This window comes from Aplidium turbinatum, chromosome 5 (assembly GCF_918807975.1).
Source record: "Aplidium turbinatum chromosome 5, kaAplTurb1.1, whole genome shotgun sequence".
NCBI classification, from domain to species: domain Eukaryota; kingdom Metazoa; phylum Chordata; class Ascidiacea; order Aplousobranchia; family Polyclinidae; genus Aplidium; species Aplidium turbinatum.
Genome location: NC_137476.1, coordinates 1,671,901 through 1,691,437, shown reverse-complemented (window position 1 = coordinate 1,691,437; position 19,537 = coordinate 1,671,901). Strand labels below are relative to the sequence as shown.

At 38.4% G+C, this 19,537-nt stretch overlaps 1 protein-coding gene across 2 annotated transcripts; it reads left to right on the top strand.

The window, feature by feature from the left end:
* The first annotated feature begins 177 nt into the window (after positions 1-177).
* LOC145770750 (kin of IRRE-like protein 2) lies at positions 178-19,497 on the top strand. 2 transcript variants are annotated; one of them, XM_082582456.1, is made up of 12 exons: positions 178-540; positions 7,951-8,103; positions 9,054-9,191; positions 9,845-10,036; positions 10,435-10,537; positions 10,900-11,054; positions 11,405-11,619; positions 13,542-13,637; positions 14,069-14,306; positions 14,470-14,615; positions 14,773-14,974; positions 15,096-19,497. In XM_082582456.1, the coding sequence occupies exons 1-12, from the start codon at positions 444-446 to the stop codon at positions 15,791-15,793; spliced, it is 2,433 nt and encodes an 810-aa protein (XP_082438582.1). In that variant the 5' UTR covers positions 178-443; the 3' UTR covers positions 15,794-19,497. The 2 variants fall into 2 exon arrangements, with proteins under 2 accessions (XP_082438582.1, XP_082438580.1); XM_082582454.1 differs by having other exon boundaries at positions 13,542-13,682.
* Positions 19,498-19,537: the final 40 nt, after the last annotated feature.

Genomic DNA, 19,537 nt, shown 5'->3' with positions numbered 1-19,537 from the left:
CTTGAGTCTTGATTGCTTGTTGCATGAGTTTATAATTTTTCTATCCCTCATTTGCACTAGTCGCTTTACTAAGGGGCTAAAAAATCTAAACCATAGCACTGCTGTGATACAAGTGCAACTTGTAACCTGACTGTTGAATTGTTTTGAATCTAAATTCTCGACGCAGTGCATTTCATATTTGGACTATTTGAATCTGAACTTGGTAGTCAATTCTTTGGACTATTTGAATTTGAACTTATCAGTCAATGATTTTGTTGGTGGTGCCAATTTTCTGTGCGTATTGTTTCATACTATAAATACATGCTTTAGCAATCAAAATATATTGAATTGAACTTTGAATCTAAAATTTGTCTTGTTCATTTTCAGCATCATCATCTTCCATCAAGCCTGAGATCATTGAGAATCCCAAGGATGTCACTGTCCTCCAAGGGGAAGATGTCACAATGAGATGCGTGGTGGAATATCTTCCAGCTAAAGACTTGTTTCCGGTCCTATGGACGAGAGGAAATTTTGGTCTCGGATACGATCGCAATATGACTAGTAAAGATTTGTTTTTATACATCGATTGTAATTTTACAACTTGATTGTTGAAACAATGAAACAAGTATTACACAAGCCAACAAAAAAATTTTGGCACAAAAGGTGAGAGTCATTTTAGAGTATTTTTAGGGCCCCTGATTCCGAAAATACACTTAGTTTTTTCGAATTGGCTCTAGTTTTCGAGATATTTGACAATAAAAATATTTTTGAAGTCGCTACTCAAAAGCTTTTAATTGGCACATTACTTATTTGCAGTCCTGCTTACCATTGTGACGTCATAATTGCACTTGTCTAGTTCAATTGGTTGATATCGTATAAAACTTCAAAACGCAAGGAAGGGTTGAAATGAACTGTGATTAATGTAAGGGAGACTGAATATTCAATGAAAACAGTTGTGAATCAGCATCTTACAAAAAAAATAGCCCGAAATTCATGTGTTTATGAATGCAGCTTTATATTGAAAAAGTAGGCCTATTGAAATGGATACTTGTACTTGTAAATGAAATTTTATTCTAAGCCTTTGCTAAAGCCAAGTCTTTGCTGCAAGAAGTTTTTTTATCTATAGGCTAATAAATGGCATAGGCTAGGTTAATAAAATATGCCTTTGACGAGTAGGATGCTGTCCTCTAATACGGCTGCATTGACACTGTCTGCATTGTAAAGTGCTAAGGAGCAACGCATTCTGCGATCGATACAGCGCTATATAAAAACAAGCATTATTATTTATTATTATTACTTTGACATGAAACTGGTTGATCAAGATAAGTCCTGGGTTCCTCCTAAAGTATGCAAACATTGCACTCAAACACGTTTCTGGGCTCAAGGCTAAGAAGAAGTTCAGAGTGCCATGGCGTAAAGAGAGCCGTGGAATCACCTTATTGATACTTCTGTACTGTAAACATGTTCGAAATTCGAATGAAATCGTCGTGAAGGAAGTTGGAACATGTTTACATGGAGTGTACAAGGCGGCCATTGCATGGATGTTGCCATTTATGTTTTTTATTTGCCCTCTTGTTTCAAGTGGGGATTTGCTTGAAACAATAGTAAAACGGGAATAACCCAGAGTAACTTCAATACCTTCAGCAATGTTTTGGAGCAAGGTCAAGGTTTTTTCTCAAAACCATTTCTACCACCTATTGTAGTTAGAGATTTAGTTATCAAAAGTGGCAGCTGGAATCTCGGCTCCTCATCTCGATCAACGTGTCATTCTTGACTCCGAGGCCAAGATTACGTTCTTCCGTAACAAGGATAAAATTCTAAGCTGCTACTTTACTGAAGAACATAACTTTGTATTATGTAATTACATAAACGGCCTTCATACTGTACCTTGATGGGGTACCGTATTGCTCAGTAGGCTTACCATAATAAGGAGTTGCGTTTGTTCATCGATAGTTTTGTTTTGCTTATTTGTCTAGTTTGTTAAGCAAAATAATGTATGCATTTTGTTTGTATACTTAGTAGCTTAGTAAGTCTGATACTGTTGAAGTCAACATATATATTAACGCAAAATACAAGTTATATAATATTCTACATCTTGTACCCTCAGGCTTGCTTCACGTCGTATTTTGATTATTAATGGGCCAGTAAACGTTAAATAGCTGTTTGTTTGAGTTGTAATCAATGTAATTGGTTCCAATTAGCGTTTATACAATCAGAAATGTGCCTGGGATTACTTCCAGTTTTGTCTATGTAATAAACGACACGACGTTAAATCTACAAGGGCTCAAAATTGCGAAAAATTTGTTTTTGCTGTATCTCAAAAACTAGAGCCAATTCGAAAAAAACAAGTGCATTTTCAGAATCAGGGGCCTCGAAATTCCCTAAAATTACTCTAACATGTCGTGCCTTTTAAAAAAAAAATTTTTTGTTGGCCTGTAAATTATCTTTGCCTGAATGACAAGAGAAACTGATTTGGTTTCGGCAAAACTTTAGGCAAAACAAAACTTCAACCAAAAGGGAAATGCCATGGGGAAATTTATTTTATTCAAACATTAACTCATTTTTTGCCTTTCCTGTGCGTCAACTGAATTTTGTATTGGACTTTTTCTAGTCGTTCGTTCTTAACTTTTTGGGAATAAGAACTTCTCAGTTTGATCATAACTTGTCAGGGTAGGTGTGGGGATTAAGATTATTGGGCATGACGAGCTTCTTCAGCCAAACATATATTTTCGGTCAAATAATACAAATTTACTCAGTCGACTCTAAGTTAAATCAGCTGGTATTGACCTAAAGCCGCTTATTGAGGAATCAGAACGCTCGCTGATGACAAGGTACAAGAGCGATGTCGGAATTTTGAGACGGACAATATTTTTAACACAGCCTACTTGCATGCGATAGTTCTGATGATTGTTCTCCTGAGGTTTTTTTAGTTTCTTTTAGGATGCTCAGGTTTTTCATGTTGATTCTACATAACAAAATGTTAAAAACGCATGCCTTTCGCCCAATACTTCGAAACAAAGACAAGTGGTTTATAATCTTGTTTCTTCCATCTGAGTTGACAATGCACCCCACCGAAAAATTAGTTTTTTTGCATTGATTCAATGTCTTCAGATGTTAAATCAATGTAAAGAAGGACTAATTTCTTGGCTTCACAGCATACAGGTTATGCCATGTTAAGGTTATTGCAATGGCACACTAATACCCTTTTCAATAAATGTGACTTAAAGTGCAACTGCACGATGACTTTGACCGCACTTTATCTGAAAGAGCATGTTTCAGTCTATAAATACCAACCTCGCCCTTACTTTTTAAGGCTATATTTATCTCAATAAAAATTATCAAAACTCTGGTTTTCCACGCGCTTGTATTTTTGGCCACGTTCCTGCAATAGCGGATTGCATTGCGCAACAGGCGGATTATGACGTCAGTTGGATTCAGTCAGATCGAAGCGACAATTGGTTTTGCAAGTCTTTTAGTTGTGTTTGTCCTAGAGAAAGGAGTTTTTTTTTCGCTGCATCGATCTTCAGTTCAGTTCAATTGTTTTTATTTCTGACTATCAAAACAATACACGTCAGCATAGCCAAGGTCGAGAAAAGGGTAGAAGCGACAAAACGTGCTTGAGACCGAAGTAAGTTATTAAGTTGAAAGAAATTTGGCACGGTCGCAACACCTTCAGAAAAATTTAATATGTGAAGGCAGGTAGTATATAGGCTCTTTGCAATCTCAAGTTTAAAAAAAATAAGCCAGGTCTGTTGACTTATATCCATTGAAATTGTTGGTTAAGAGACAGACCAAAGCTGTCATAGGCCATGCGAGGTAAGGTACGGTACATCTTGACCAATGTTATGTGACATTCTTGTGAGCTTCAAGTCTTTTGTTCAAATATATAAAACTTTTAAAACAAAACATTTTGCCACAATCAATATGCAAGGCCTCGCGTCGGGCTGCTTTGCGTCTTGACAGAATGTGCTGTTTTCATTATGGAATTTTGAGCGACGTGTTATTATCGGGTATTGACCTAAAGTAACCTCTGATGACGAAATCTGTATTATGTAACGTGTTTTCTACAACCTTCGGCCCTACGTGACATTCTTTAGACTTCTTTAAACTTGCTTGTTTATGCCGCTCAATGCTACGTGACCGACGATGAGTTTGTGTGATGCAACACTACGTAACCTTCTCGAAGTTACTAGACCGAACAAACCTTTTATAAATTTTGGTGTAATTTGCGTAATGGATTATTATGACGATTATTATTGAGTTGGTTATGAGAGTTGTGTTATGAGTTGTGGATTGGTAGTTGATGCAGAAATTATTGGTGATTGAGACTTGAAGTAATTGAATACAAGTAGATGAGAATTGGTGCTGATATAAATTGTGTTCGAATTTAGAGTTATTTGAGAAGCCGTTCGTTAAAGTTCTTCAAGAAGTCAGATTATCATTTCACTAGTAGAATTATTCAACATTTAATTGACTGCTTTTCGGTTTGACCCATTAAACTACGTCATTGAATCTTTCCAAGTCTTTTTCCTGGTAAGAGATAGAAAGAAATCGTGACACATTTCTCTTGCAACTTCGTTTCTTAGATTATTATAGTTCTGAGCCAAACATTTAAAATGGTGAAAATTTGCTCTATCTGTCACACAAAATTTGTTTCTGGTGCAAAGGTGACATTTTTGCCTTCCCTAACGATGAACGTTTGCGAATTAACTGGTGCAAGTTTGCTCATCAAGTCCGCAAATGAAATGGACCCTTCCCTACCAGTGTTATCTGCTCAAATCACTTTCTTGAGCAGGATTTTGAAAATTATTTTGAAGTTAATATGGGATTTTGCAAACGTTACATTCTGAAGAAATCTTCTGTTCCCACCATAAAATGTACTTCTGCTATGTCTGATGCTTTTGCTTCTAAGCTGGATAGAGATCATCGAATGCAAAAGCGGACAATAGTGAAGGTTTGTAGTTACACAATAGAAGCTATAGGCTGCATAATGCATATCCTATGTAATGTTTTTAGGCCTACTTGTTTTAAATTTTATGAACATACAATGTGCCATCTGCTCAAAACGATTAAGTAGTTATGTAATACCGGTACCACTGCTATAGTCTAATAACAACAGATCACAACAACCTTGCAAAACAGCAAGGTTGCAAAACTTACTGTGTTGCTTACTTACTTTGACATACGGTAACATCTTTTATTTCTAAATTGGGATTAACAACTTTTGGCTCAGAATATGTGGCTTAGCAATTTTTTATACAAATTTGATGTCCAGATTTTTTTCTTTCCTAACTTTTACAGAATGTGGCTAGTGGGATTCATAATCTGATCATAATTCAACGTTGCCCAAACTACAATTGTGCTACCCAGGTCTTCATATGTGTTCAGGAGGTGTGTGAGACTCACAGTAATCTGATAGGCTATGCAATTGTCAGTTTTTTGTAGGCCATGAATGATGAAATGGGTGCGGGACAAACAAATGGTTAACTGCGAGTTCTCAAGTGAGAGTTATTCTGATATTTCCACCCAGTGTGAAACAGCATCTTTCCAATCCAAGGCTTGTCAGGTTTCATTAAAACAGGAGCAGACTACAAAGCGATCTGTTGGTGAGTCACCTATAAATAAGTGCTTATCTGCAATCTTTTATTTAAGTTTGATTGATTCTGCAGTCAGTGTTAAAATATTTCTTTTTGCTGATTTACAACTACTCGTAACAGTCTATTGGCGGTAAGAAAATGATTATTTACTGGTAGCCTACCGTGAACTCGATAATGCTCGTGCATGCCAAGGAGCTATATATAATTAGTTTCGCATATGAACTACACGCGTCCAAGAAGTGACCTGGGTCATCAAGTCAGCAGCCTCATTGAAGAAGCTATAATAATGTCAACATGCAGTGCATTGTATATAAGCAAGATTAACCAATTTTTGAAATACCCGTAGGCCCTATTGATATGTTTTTATACATTGTTTAGGTTGATGCTGGAAGACGAGACTCTCCGGAAAACCGCCTCACGATGGAGTGGTGTCGTTGTACCCGTTGTGTTGGGTGCGGAGGAATGTGTTTGCTGCCACGAAATCGAGCAGTGTGTAAGGATGCTTAACGGAGGATGCATGGCGGAGAGCACCTCTTGCATCACTGTGTTGGACGACTTCCATGCAATGGTCAATCCAGCAGTCCTACAAACCTTCTTCAGGGTTGACAGAAAGAATTAGAAAAAAGATGGCAAGCCCAGAGGACGCGATGGAAAGTTGTCAAATGAGTGAGTTCACTTGAGCTTGTTTACTGTTCAACAGCCTTTCAAGAGCTGGTTGCGTGTTTGTTCCATTCATTATTAAACGACTTGCTGTTACATGTACCAGGCAATTCAGGCTGGTCGCCTATAAGCACGTGTTGGAGTGGCTGTTGGATAGAGAAGTTCTGGGCAAGTCCAACAGAGTCGTGCTGCCATCCTGCATTGTCTCTTATCCGCAGAAAGTATCCCAGCGACGATGGAGACTATGCTGGGTTCCGAAGACCAGTGTTAACATTTTAGTCTTTTTAAAACGAAGTCTGGTTTATTTGCAACCGTTTGGTTTGTGTTTATTTTTCGATTTGGTGTTTTTTTGGTTTGGTTTGTTTTCGATTTGTGTGTCGTAAAGCGATTTGTCATTAGTATTGTATGTTGGTTTATTTTTTAGTTAATTTCTGCTTCAATTTGGTTTATTCTGGTCTTTGTTAGCTTCATCTAGATTATTTTTAAAGAACGTAGATGTCAACACTGCCGAAGACAGTCCCAATGAGTGCTAAAGCGTTATCGCATGATAGTCGACTGTACTATGTTCTGCAATACCGTACAATACAAAATATTTTCGATATAACCAAGTTTGGCTGTTGTAATCTACGAAACTAGCCTTCGGCGATGGGCTTCGCAAACCACTCCTGGCACACAGGCATGAACAACTAAATTTGTATAATGCTGGCTGAAAGATGTGTCTTCACTATGGATGCCATAAATTTGCGCATTCACTAGCAACCAAGCCTATCTCAGCTAGTTTGGTATCCACTAAGCTCGACTCCAACTGACGTCATATCGCTAGGTGGCGTTGGCGAGTTTGCTACTTCCAGGTAGCGTGAGAGAGAAGCGCTAGAGAGCGTGGGAAAAGGGTCGTTTTCTCGGCTGTGGGCCTCAATTGTAAGGAAGTGAGTTTTTCAACAGGTTCCCGATGTCTTGGCAATGGATTCTAGCCTATGTTATTTCGATCGTGCAGTTGCACTTTAAGAAAACGAAGAAGTGTGATGATTATTTTTTGTAGGTTTATGAAGTCAGTATGTTTACATAAATTGTTGGAGAACCACTAAGTAAATTTCTAAAAGTTGGCATTAAAACCGCCAATATGCCAATCCTGTTTGCTGCCTAGAACTAGATGAGGCCTTGCATTTGGCTTCCAACTCCCGACGTCCACGGCTCAGCCTACTTTGTAATTTTGTCTTGTTTGCTGTTGCTTTTAAAGCAGTGGTTCCCAACCTGGGGGTCGCGACCGCGACAAAAATTTTTAAAAGGGGTCACCAAGACAAAAAAGTTGGGAACCACTGTTTTAAAGGAAATTTTATGAAATTTTTGTTCTTTTCTTTATTTAGTGTTCTTTGCAGCAAAAGCTTATTAATCATAAAAAATAAAATTTATATTTTAGTACTAGCGCGGTTGATCGAACAAATTTGCAATTTTTGTAGCAATTTGGCCTCGGTTTTGTGCGGTCCGGTAACAATTTTTTCACAGAACGAGGCCTGGTAACAAAGTTCTTATGGGCCGATACTGGGCCGAGGCCTGGTGGTTGCCGACCCATGTGTTTAACTGAGCTTCAAGTATTCTCAGTTTGTCATCATGGGATTTTGACAACTTTTGAAGCTCATAGCCTGTTGTTATTATTTGATAGTATGATGTTTATACTGTTCTAGCTTCCACCAATTTTTAATTTTATACCTTACAGACTGGAAAAGATATTCAATGGTTGGAGATTATTCAATTGGAGAATATCATCTTCATATTGAAAGCGTAGATGTGAGAGAAGACGAAAACCTATACGAATGTCAAGCCACTGAATATTTGTTAAGATCGAAGAAAGCTTCCTTGACTGTGAAGGGTAAGAAGAATATCCCAAAAAGTTATCTATTTTGTAACTAACCTGGTGCATTGAAAAATCTTTATTGTTTTCGCAGTTGATAGTTCAAGTTGTATTCTTGTGTGTTGCTACAATCAGTGATTTTGTAACCTGAAACAAACATCTTGTGTTTATTCTTTGCCTTTGTAAGTTGGAACAGCAAGTTTGTGTTACAATATTCTCTTTCTGTTTAAGTTTACGATACTTTTCTATATGAGCATAAAGGTTGTGTAATGTGTACCGTATTTGGATGTTAACGTTTTTATTACTTTGTAGATTGGTTTCTTCCAGCCCCCCATTTATATGAACATAATTTTGCTTCTATGTTTAACCCGAAAATAGTGCGAAGTAACTACTGTTTTCACATCAAACAAAATGTTAAAATATTTCGCATGGTTATATCGGTCATGGCCTTGCCGCGCGAATATTTTGATGAGAAAAAAACTTTTGAAAAATTACTGTCACTCGTTTTACGTCCGCTGAAGCAACGAAATGCAAACGCAAATAAAAATGTGGTTATCACTTCTGCCGCTGACAAAAAAATTTTCACATCTCCGCAGTCAACCGCAAAGCGCTGCACAGCTGTTTCGGTTATCAGATCCTCTTCAGTGCTGCACTGACGAGGCAGTGTTGATCACCACTAGTGCGATCGATTACTCTGTTGTTCTGATGTCAACCATTGCAGCAAAAGCAACAATCCAGAAAGAGAGATTCTACTTCTACCTGGTTATCAGGACATGGTTAAGAATCCACTCGTAGCTTTACTGAGTGTTCAAGCTTCTTCGGACAGCTCATTGATTGTTCAGTGCACCCCTGATTTTATGCGCATCAGTGGTGAATGTAATATTAGAATTTATCACATAATTATTATCCTTAGTTTGCTAAAAGTTACTAAAACTCCATGATAATCAGTGATTATTCGTCACTTCCAGTTCCCCCGGTTGGTCCTTTCGTGAAAGGGAAAGAAGTTGACCAGGTTACCATGGTTGATGTTGTTGTTGGAAAGCAAAATTTCGTAACTTGCCAGGCGTTTGGTGGCAAGCCTCCTGCAATCTTGCATTGGTATCGAAGTAAGTCGTGTCTTTGGCTTTTTGCTCTTCAAACACCAATCTGCCATCCCAATAGTTCATTCAAAGCTATCACTTTTATAAATGAAATATTTGTGGCTGCAAGATGGTCTTGCTGAATATGAAACGTTAAATGTTTGCGTTTTTGCTTTGTACGTTTTGATGTTGCTATGTGTTTGTTTAATTGTTCGTTATGATGGCTATCGATTTTTTGATTAACTTATTGTTTGTGGTGAGGTTTTCTAAATGTTTATTCATAAGAAAAGGTCGTGCATGGCCGTGTATGTGTATGGCCGAAAACGTTCGTAGTTTATAGTTTATGATCAGTTTAAAATGCCGTGTGGTTGCTTGGTTTTATCTGTTTATCATAAGAAAAGTATTAATAAAGTTATAGTAAGAGTGGTTTGACTGTTAAGTAAGCCTTGGCTTAATACAAAATTGTACAAAGTGCAAGACATTTATTTACTGTAAATTCGCCCACTTGTCTAAATTTCGATGTTTCTTGCTAGCAATGTCGTATTTTTACGTCGTAACAACATTACTAAATGTTGAAGCTCTGTAAGGGTGGAGCTGGAGCTACATTGTTGTCTACTTTGCATCAGTGTAGAATGTAAATGTGAAACACTGAAAACAAAGCCGGTGTGCTTCATGTACAGATGGAATCGAACTTTTCGAGGAAGTCACTTCAGCCGTCTCTGGACCAACAGCAAAGTTGTTCAACACCAGCGCCACTTTGCGGATTACTCCCACGTCAAAGGACGCAGACGCAACCTACGCTTGCGTGATGACGAGTGACGCACTCGCAGATGATAATTTGGGAAGAAAACTCGTGAAACTGAACATGCTAAGTATGTTGTAACAACGAATCACACAAATTACATCAATTTAATGTTTTACAATCTCTTCTCCAACTAAGCATAAAATGCTCCCAGATACTTCTACATTATATACTAAGAAAATCACCTTGACATTTTCTTGTTGAAGTAACTCGTGTTGAAATTAGTTCTAGATAAATTAAAGATTAAAATTTGCCTCAATAAGTTATCTAATAACTGAAACGACGAATCCACATTATTGTGCACGTTTTCACGATTTAGTTCTCACTAAACCTGAAGCCCCTGCCGCTGAGAACTAGGTTTTGTTTGTAACCCAACACACGTTGTGCTACTTTTTTAACCAGATAACGCACCTGCGATTTTTAATTGCTTTATAGTGTGACTCATTCTAGCAACAATCTGTTGTTTAGAACCACTGATTGTCTCTGTGGCTATGCCATCGTACATTCTCGAAGGGGATTACGTCACTGCTGAATGCAGAGCCGCCGCTGATCCTCCAGTCATAACTTATCGGTTAGTTTATTTATCAATCTTTTAACTTCGAAGAAAGCATGTTATGATGTGACAAATAAGAGAGTGTTTTGTGCTAACAGTACTATTTAAAATTAACCTATAGAATTAGTGTTTTTCTAAGATGACTGGATGGCCTAAGTTAATAGTCTTTCACTGCTCTTGGCTCATCAGCTTGAACTGTTTAAGATTGGGTGCACTTAAGTGTTGCGTTGCTGTATGTTATGGTGATGTAAGCATACTGTGTGCAATTATAGAATCTGATTGGCTAGTAAAGTCATTTCTCTCTAAGGCATAGGCTAATCGTTTTAAGCGTTATTATGTCTCCTACAAAGTTGACTTTTCAACTGGTAACAATATCTTAGGTGGTACGTTGATGGTGTAGAACAGACTGGTGAGATATCTTCATCATTTGGGCTTGGCGTTGTCGACAAAACATGGTTCAACAAATCCATCACTTGCGAGGCCAAGAACGATGCAGGATACTCAGAAAGAAGCACCGCAACAATGAAGATTTTGTGTAAGTCGAGTAGGAAACTGCTAAAATTTTCTTACAATTTTAACTGTTTTTAACAGCTGACCCGCAGAATTTGTAAGATTTCGAAATGCACTCTACCTTCAGTTTGTGAAAACACTGTGCAACCAATCTGGTATACCTTTCGTGGTCAAATTTGTAGTAATGGAGGCTAGAAAAGTTTTTCAAACGTTGTCTGCATTGTGGAAGTGTCATTCAGCGTTAAAAAAGTTACTTTTGAAGTTTTAAATTTTATTGTCTGTTGTTCAACCGAAGATTTTGAGCTGTGTTACAATTTAAGCTTGCATCATCATATGCTATCAGAACACTTGTATGAAACGTATCGTGCTACTTAGATTCACCTGTGTTTGTGGGCGGCTCGGACCAAGTGGAGGCAGAGATAGGTGACAATGTGACTTTGTGGTGCGAATGGAATTCCAGGCCAGAACCTACGATTTATTGGGTTCGTGAAGGTGATGCAGCTTTTGTATGGACATCTGCCAAGTTGGAATTGCCAAACGTTGACCAGTCAGACGCAGGAAGATACGTTTGTCACGCCAGTGCTGGCAATGTGAGTGATGTATTGGCTTGGCATCCCAATCAGCGAATCACTTTTTTTACATTGATACAACATTTGCAGATAATGTAAAAAAAATAATACATTTTCTGATTGGGAGCACGCACGGTCTATCTTATTATCATTCACTAATTCGAACTGTCTAGCCTCAGCAACTCTCGCTTCAACATTTCCAACTTCAACATTGTCACTTTGTCAGTTGAAATATAGACCGATTTTAATAATACAAACTTTCGCTACCAAAAATCCATTCAGTTATCGACACCAATGCAATGATATCTATAACTTCAACTAATAGGTATACAACGCTGTTAATTTTATAATCGACTTGAATATCATCTCAAGTACCAGCCGAACAAGCAAGTCTTGTTGTTTCAAGAAAACCTCTGAAACGTCAATCGTGTTTTTGTGTTGATAGAATTATTACGTTACTTTTACAGACATAAAGCTTGTGTTTACTTAAATCCATATATCTTTTTCCACGGAGTTGATGATCTATCGAATTGTACAAAAAACAATTATATTTTTAGCAATTCTTTATTCTTTCCGAAAAACAGGTTTAAATAATTGCTGTCAGTTTTTTGACAAGAGACTGGGCTTGCAAAGCCTGACTCATAAGAGGGTGCCAGACTGCCAGAGTATCTGCAGTTTGTTGTTTTAAAACACTATTTTTAACTTCTACTGCTCTAAAAAACAATTTTATGTCATCTTGTGGGCTGAAAATTAATCGGTGTTATTCATCATCCATTTAAACGTTGGCATAGCATGGCCGACGTTAATTCAACGTATAAATGCCGTTTATCTGTGTGTGACTGTAAATAACTGGTTAGCGCGTTATCTCTTCGAAGCTTTTGCCGCATCTGGAAAAATGTTGTATCAATGTTAGCGAACGATTGTTATCCGCTTGCTTGCTTCAACTCGTAGTCTTTATAACGCACATTCTCTGTGTTTTGCTGCACTCAGCATAATAGCCAGCAAAGCGAACTTCGTTTACTTGGGAAAGGCATAGACGAGAAATTCCGTTTAGTTTTGTATTAGCTGCATTTGGTAAAACGAGATGTTTAAATCATCATCATAATCCATCGTCGGCTTGTTCCCCACTAGTGGGGGTCTTAACTCTTAAGCATAAATTGAGAAACTTTATGTTAAATATTTCTTGACCATTTACTAATTGTAAATTTTGTATTCTATTTGAATAAGATGCACTAGTAGAATCAATTGCTGTATGACTGTTACGACTTATTATCATTTAGATTATTATTTGTACGAATTTATCCTTCAAGCCCTGCTGCTGTCTTGGTGAGTTGACTGTACTGTCCCACCAGCTCTATCTAGGATTGAAGCATATCTGTGCACTAAATTTGGTAAACTTCAAGCCCTGCTGATCGGTGAATTGACTGTACTGTCTCCACCAACTCTATTTTAGGATTGAAGTAGCCCATATCTGCTCACCAAGTTTGTTAAACGAACTTGCGACCTGCAACTTGTGATCCTGCAACCCCGTGAACTTGCGACCTGCAACTTGTGATCCTGTGACTTGTAAACTTGTGACCTTCTGATCTTGCAACCTTTCTTCCACAAACTAACAGAACTCAAGACCGTGTTCAGATTCAATCTACTTGGCTTGTTTCTCTGTCTGTTGTAGGCGCATAACCGTATTAACTAAGCGACGCATATAATAATCCAATCCACTGTTTGGCGCCAGTGAGAAAGATATTCCTTAACGTAGAATTTGCGTCGAAATTCTACACACGCTATAGTAAATATAGTAGCCTAGTTGTAGCTAACTACATTCGGCAACATGTGGTCTAATGGCATTTTAAGTCAAGTTCCAAACTTTCGTGGTTGCTGTGATGAGTCCAAGAATTGTTTGATTCTGTTATCCTCACCAATAAATGCTTTTACATTTCTGACAGATTGGCAGCAGCCAGGCTACTTTGGAGTTGATAGTACGAGGCGCACCAATTTTCAGCTCTGATCCGATCCAATATGCTGCGCTGGAAGAAGATTCGGTGATCCATTGTGATTTATTGAGTTCTCCCGGTATCAATCAAGTGGTGAAAAAAATGCATCTACTTTATATTCAATTTCCTTTGTTCTCGTGTCAATGCTTTTAAGTGTAGGCTCTTACCTTTAACCCTCTGGAGCACTGAACTTGCATTGTTTGATCGGATTTCTGCGGTTCGCTCCATGACCTGTTTGTATTTTTTGCCGCGCTGTATTTAATAGTTGGTCTGTTCAGTTCTAATTTATAGCTCATAAATATCTAGCGAACACATCTTGATTGCCATCCCAGTCAGCAAATGCAGTTGTTTTTTCATCGTTTTAAAGTCGATAGACGTTAATTGAAGCGATGCAAAAAGTTAAAACCAGTAACTTTTGAGATCTGGACTGCCACTTTATGGTGTGCACCTCAGATTGTGACTTCATTTTTTTGTTTAAGGCTTGGGCTTGGTCACATGCTGGTGTTGACGTCACTTTGCTGGGTAACCAATCGAAAACTGCATCCGGACTGGAAACAGCCGAAGACAAATCCATCAAGTACCAAGGGTTCTTTTCCGTAGGAGGACAATCAGCTCAGTTGGAGATCAGAGGAACCACCAAAGATGATCTTCATAGTTACACTTGCTCTGTATCCAATAGCTACGGAAAGAAATCAATGACTATCGTAATGGAAGAAGGTGAACGGAATTTCATTAATAAAATTACCTTTTATTAACATTGCTTACACTAATTTTAACTACAGTTGTTTTAGCGTTTCAAAACGCTTTGTTGATTTTGCCACGTTTCACTGCATGTCACATTCAAGGAACCATCAAGTTTTGTTTAATTTTTATTTCCTAGATACTTCCAACGCAGACAGCTTCGTGATGATTGGAATTGCTGTCGGTGGAGCGATCGGAGGACTTCTTCTGTTCCTTCTACTGTTGCTGCTACTTTGTTACTGCGCCAGATCCAGAAGACAAAGAAAGTCGACTAATTTTGACAAAGTGAACAATTTTAATAAATAGAATCAAGAATTGATGTTGATCTCTGTTCAGTTGTTTGCTGGACCAGTGGATTTGCAAGCCCAGAACATGCAATTATGTGTTTCATCCTTGAATCGTGTCGTATGTAAAATCTCAAAAACAACCTTTTTTCTTGTAGCAACGCGAGAAAAACGTTCAGAGAGATTACACAAAAGAGGGATTTCCCATAAACTTGGTGCAGTCAATGGAGAACGGTGAAAAATACAACATCCGAGAGTCACTTTCATCTCGTAGTGGAGCACCTGCATCCACTGTGTCCGGGTCGGACGACACTAACCCAACTCCAACCTCTGGTCAGGATGATGGATACCACATTGAAAGTAATTCCAGACATCATACAATAATATCTTGTCATGTTTTTGTTCACTTCTAATGCGTTTAAGGAGACCTCTTTTTAGTATAGAGAAAGATTGTGATTAAATGTTTTCCTCTAATTTTCAGGGGCAAATTCTTGGAATTGTAGTGACCATGTCGGTGACGGTAAAATGTCCATTGGATCCGCAACTCCATCAAAAAGTGGTTTTCCACCTTCCGGGCACTTTGTTGATCTTCCTCCTCCCTCGGAGTCTCTGGAGCAAAATAAATCGCTTTTCAGTCAGCAATGTCCTTCTGGTGATACCTACATCGAATATCCTCCCAGGTCAATGTCGGTTAACCGATACCCGTACAATCAAAGCACCTACGACCCCACGGGTTTTTTTCAACCTGTGTCAACGTTGAGGAGCGCAAGCGCTCTTGGAGAACGAATGTCTCATGACGTTCGCTACATTCATCGCAACTACTCCGATGCTGGTACATTGCCAGCGACAAACCATTATCAGCCGACATCTCCAATGCACTACCCGCAGAACTCTCGGTCTTACATACCAATGCAAGCGGTCGGTGGCCCGGCAGCTCGACTCGAAAGTCCGGGGAACAGAGGCGCCGATCGATATTTACAAATGCCGGCCGGCTCGTCGCAATCCTTTCTGGACAAGTTTGAGCGGGAATCTGCACTCAACGCTTCGGCGGTCGCCGCGCGAGTTATCGATCATCAAGATCCTTCTGGTCGAAGAAGCAACTTATCACGCATGAGTCAATCTTCGCGTTCTTCAGAATTCGTTCGTCCGCTTATAGCACGAACGGCCACTCATGTATAACGCCGAGTCTTTATATTTCAAAGAACCAGCCATACGACGGTTCTATGAAAGTTTGTGGAAGCGCTTCAAGTGCGCAGAAAGACAAGGGTCGTTTGGTTGAACTGTTACAATCTTGCAATTAGCGTAACAGCTGCCTTGCAAACAAGCATTATTCTAGGTCTCTAGGACTACTGAAGGGAAATGTGGTAGATAGCACGTAATACACCAACTTTCCGAAAAGAAAGCGTACCTATGTCGAATGGTGAACTTTTCTTGTCTTAAAAGTGCCTTTTTTGTTTTATAAATTTTAAAAAATCTTGGTTTTGTTTTTGAAAGCAAAAACTATCGCTACCTTATAGGTTTAAGAAATTAGAGTCAACTTTAAGAAATAACTTGTTGAATTGAACCCGTATCATCTCACCTATCTACAATAGGGTGTCCCACTACGTATCATCTCACCTATCTACAATAGGGTGTCCCACTACGTATCATCTCACCTATCTACAATAGGGTGTCCCACTACGTATCATCTCACCTATCTACAATAGGGTGTCCCACTACGTATCATCTCACCTATCTACAATAGGGTGTCCCACTACGTATCATCTCACCTATCTACAATAGGGTGTCCCACTACGTATCATCTCACCTATCTACAATAGGTGTCCCACTACGTATCATCTCACCTATCTACAATAGGGTGTCCCACTACGTATCATCTCACCTATCTACAATAGGGTGTCCCACTACGTATCATCTCACCTATCTACAATAGGGTGTCCCACTACGTATCATCTCACCTATCTACAATAGGGTGTCCCACTACGTATCATCTCACCTATCTACAATAGGGTGTCCCACTACGTATCATCTCACCTATCTACAATAGGGTGTCCCACTTTTAGGCGACTTTTCAGGAAAATTAGGTTCGGGTCAAATTCTGACTGGATTTTCGTCACTGATTTCAAAAATGACGTTATTTTTTCATTATGACGTAATCTTGATGCGCCAGCTAGCGGATTTTTGATATTTTGGCCTTGTCACGAATATGGCAAGAGCTAGAGAGTTGGAACTTGTGCCAAAATGACCGGAAGGGACAATTTCCTATTTGAGTTATTTTGAAAAAACATGTTTTTGGACAAAAAAATGAGAAACATGGCAATTTTGCTACAGTGACGCTTTTATTTCGATTAAGTTGCTGTGCTGCGCCACATTGTTTAACAATTAAGTACAGTGGTACCTGGTAGTAGTCTACTAGCATATTGTATTTAGAATTAATTACCTCAGCATTGATTTTTTGCATGGTTGTTGCAATTACTAATACTGGCTAACGTTAAACCCTTGATCGTTTAGTTCAAAGATCTATCAAACAAAACCACAATTCAGCAGCACAACACAGTTCAATGGGATTATTTATCACACCATACTGTACAAAGCAGCACAAATGTGCAAGTCTGTTTTGGCCAAATCATCTTGGTCATCTCGAATCAAGCCGTTCACAACGCCTTTCAGTCTTCCAATGAAGGGCTCTGTTGTTGTTGTCGATCATACGCCAAAACACTAATGGAGATGAAAAACATGCAATCTTACTTTCTTCGGAGAAAAAATTACTTAAGTTGCCACACTTCAAAAGCGTCTGCTCGATATCAACGTTCTTAGAAAAATTTTCTGTCTTACCGTATCAGCAGCAAAAGGCGGAGCTTCAGCGTGGGAACTCAAAGCAACGTTTTTAGGGCTCAGCCATTGAGGTGCATGCTTAACGATGTATCAGAACAGCGTTGAATACTGGTTCATCAACATATTTATCTGCAAGTAATTAATTTCTTGTGAACAGTACAATTAAAGGACCTTCAGCAGCAGAAGGTTTAAGATGGATGACCAAAGATGCTGGCAAATAAACACAAACAATGAAAGAAACCATACGTTGAAGTTTAGGGATATCCTGAGGCCCAACACAATACCCAAAAATCAGCATTCTTAAGTAACCACTCGCTGTTGTTATCCAACGCGCATGGGACACGCCTTCTTGACGATAAAAAAGTAAGGGTTTTAAATTTCCTGGAACATCCATCAATAAATGAGCTGCCAGAGCAAGAAAATACATATGGTCGCTCCGAAAAGATGAATCTTTTGCTTCTTTCTTGTGCTCAGAAAACCATAAAATCTTGGCTTTTAAATGATTTGCGGCTATATCTGTGATGGAAACTTTACAATCTTGTCGGATTTTCAGATGGGGCTTAGGTTTTGGTATTTTCTTAATTCTGTTCATCAAACCACCATCTGCCAGACAAAGTTTATGAATCTTGTTGCAAAATATCTCAAACAAAAATGATGCAACATTGCATCATTTGTATTTTAGGATGTACTGTTGATGACATAGCAATCGAAATAAAAGCGTCACTATATTCTATTGTTAAGCTACTACCACTGTACTTAATTGTTAAACAAGGTGGCGCAGCTTAACAATCGAAATAAAAGCATCACTGTAGCAAAACCCAAGCAAAATTGCCGTGTTTCACTTTTTGTCCAAAAATGACCAAAAACATGTTTTTTCAAAATAACTGCTTTTCTGTTGCAGTTAGGGTTTCATATTGTATTGACAACAAATAGGAAATTATCCCTTCCGGTCATTTTGGCGCAAGTTCCAACTCTCTAGCTCTTACCATATTCGTGATAAGGCCAAAATAGCAAATATCCGCTAGCTGGCGCATCAAGATGACGTCATAGTGAAAAAATAACGTTATTTTTGAAATCAGTGACAAAAATCCAGTCAGAATTTGACCCGAACCTAATTTTCCTGAAAAGCCGCCTAAAAGTGGGACACCCTAATCTAAAAGCTCTCGATTCACTTGAGTCTAGTTGCCAACTCTGAAAGTGATGATATTGAGGAAAACATGCTTTATATAATAAATTGTGAACCTGCGATAGCCTAAAAAATTAATATTGGCTTTGCAAATGGAAGTGCTTTGCATAATCTTGTTAGAAAAATACATTTCAAGCCATGGAAAAGTGCGACTGGGGAAGATGAAATTCCCGTGCTAGAAATTTATTGAAAACTTGCTTTTCCAGAAAGAATTTATACATAGTAGTCTATGATATTTTGAAACTTTACATATAAAATACAAAGAACATTTTAAAATTTTTGTAGTGTGTAGGCATGCTATGGCCGCGTTATTTTCATGCTTCTTGAATTGTAGCAAAATGGTGATGACTAACCTAATCGGAACGCACTCGTCACAGAAACGCCTCGTTCCGTTTTTAACTTTTGCAGACTGGATTGGTCTCTTGAGGTATATGGTTCTATAATAATTGCCTACAGGCTAAAAGCCTACCTCTATTAAGACTAACGTTTCTCTACTATTGAGGCATCACTGTCCAAGTTTTTTTACTTTATCTTATGCTTCGTTAACACGAGTGTTAACCTACATGGCGATTTTTATTCGTCATCGATTAAAAACGACTTCATTTAGTATCTCCGAGCACATTTCGTTGTCATTACAAATCAAAAGTATGACTTTGTGTTTAGAACTGGGAGCCAGATGTAAAATTCCCGGCTTGGAAGCGATCGATTCGTTTTGTAATGTGATGTAAACGACCAGTTTCACACGCCGGGAGTGATTCTGAAGTTCACCAGTTTTCAATTTCACCTGTTCCTCGTTCGTTTATTTTTCAAACGTTGATGTCAATTCTTATATTTCGCAATACACAAACCGAATGTAATGCATAGTTTATTTATTGTATCATATTGCAGTGTTTATTGGAAAA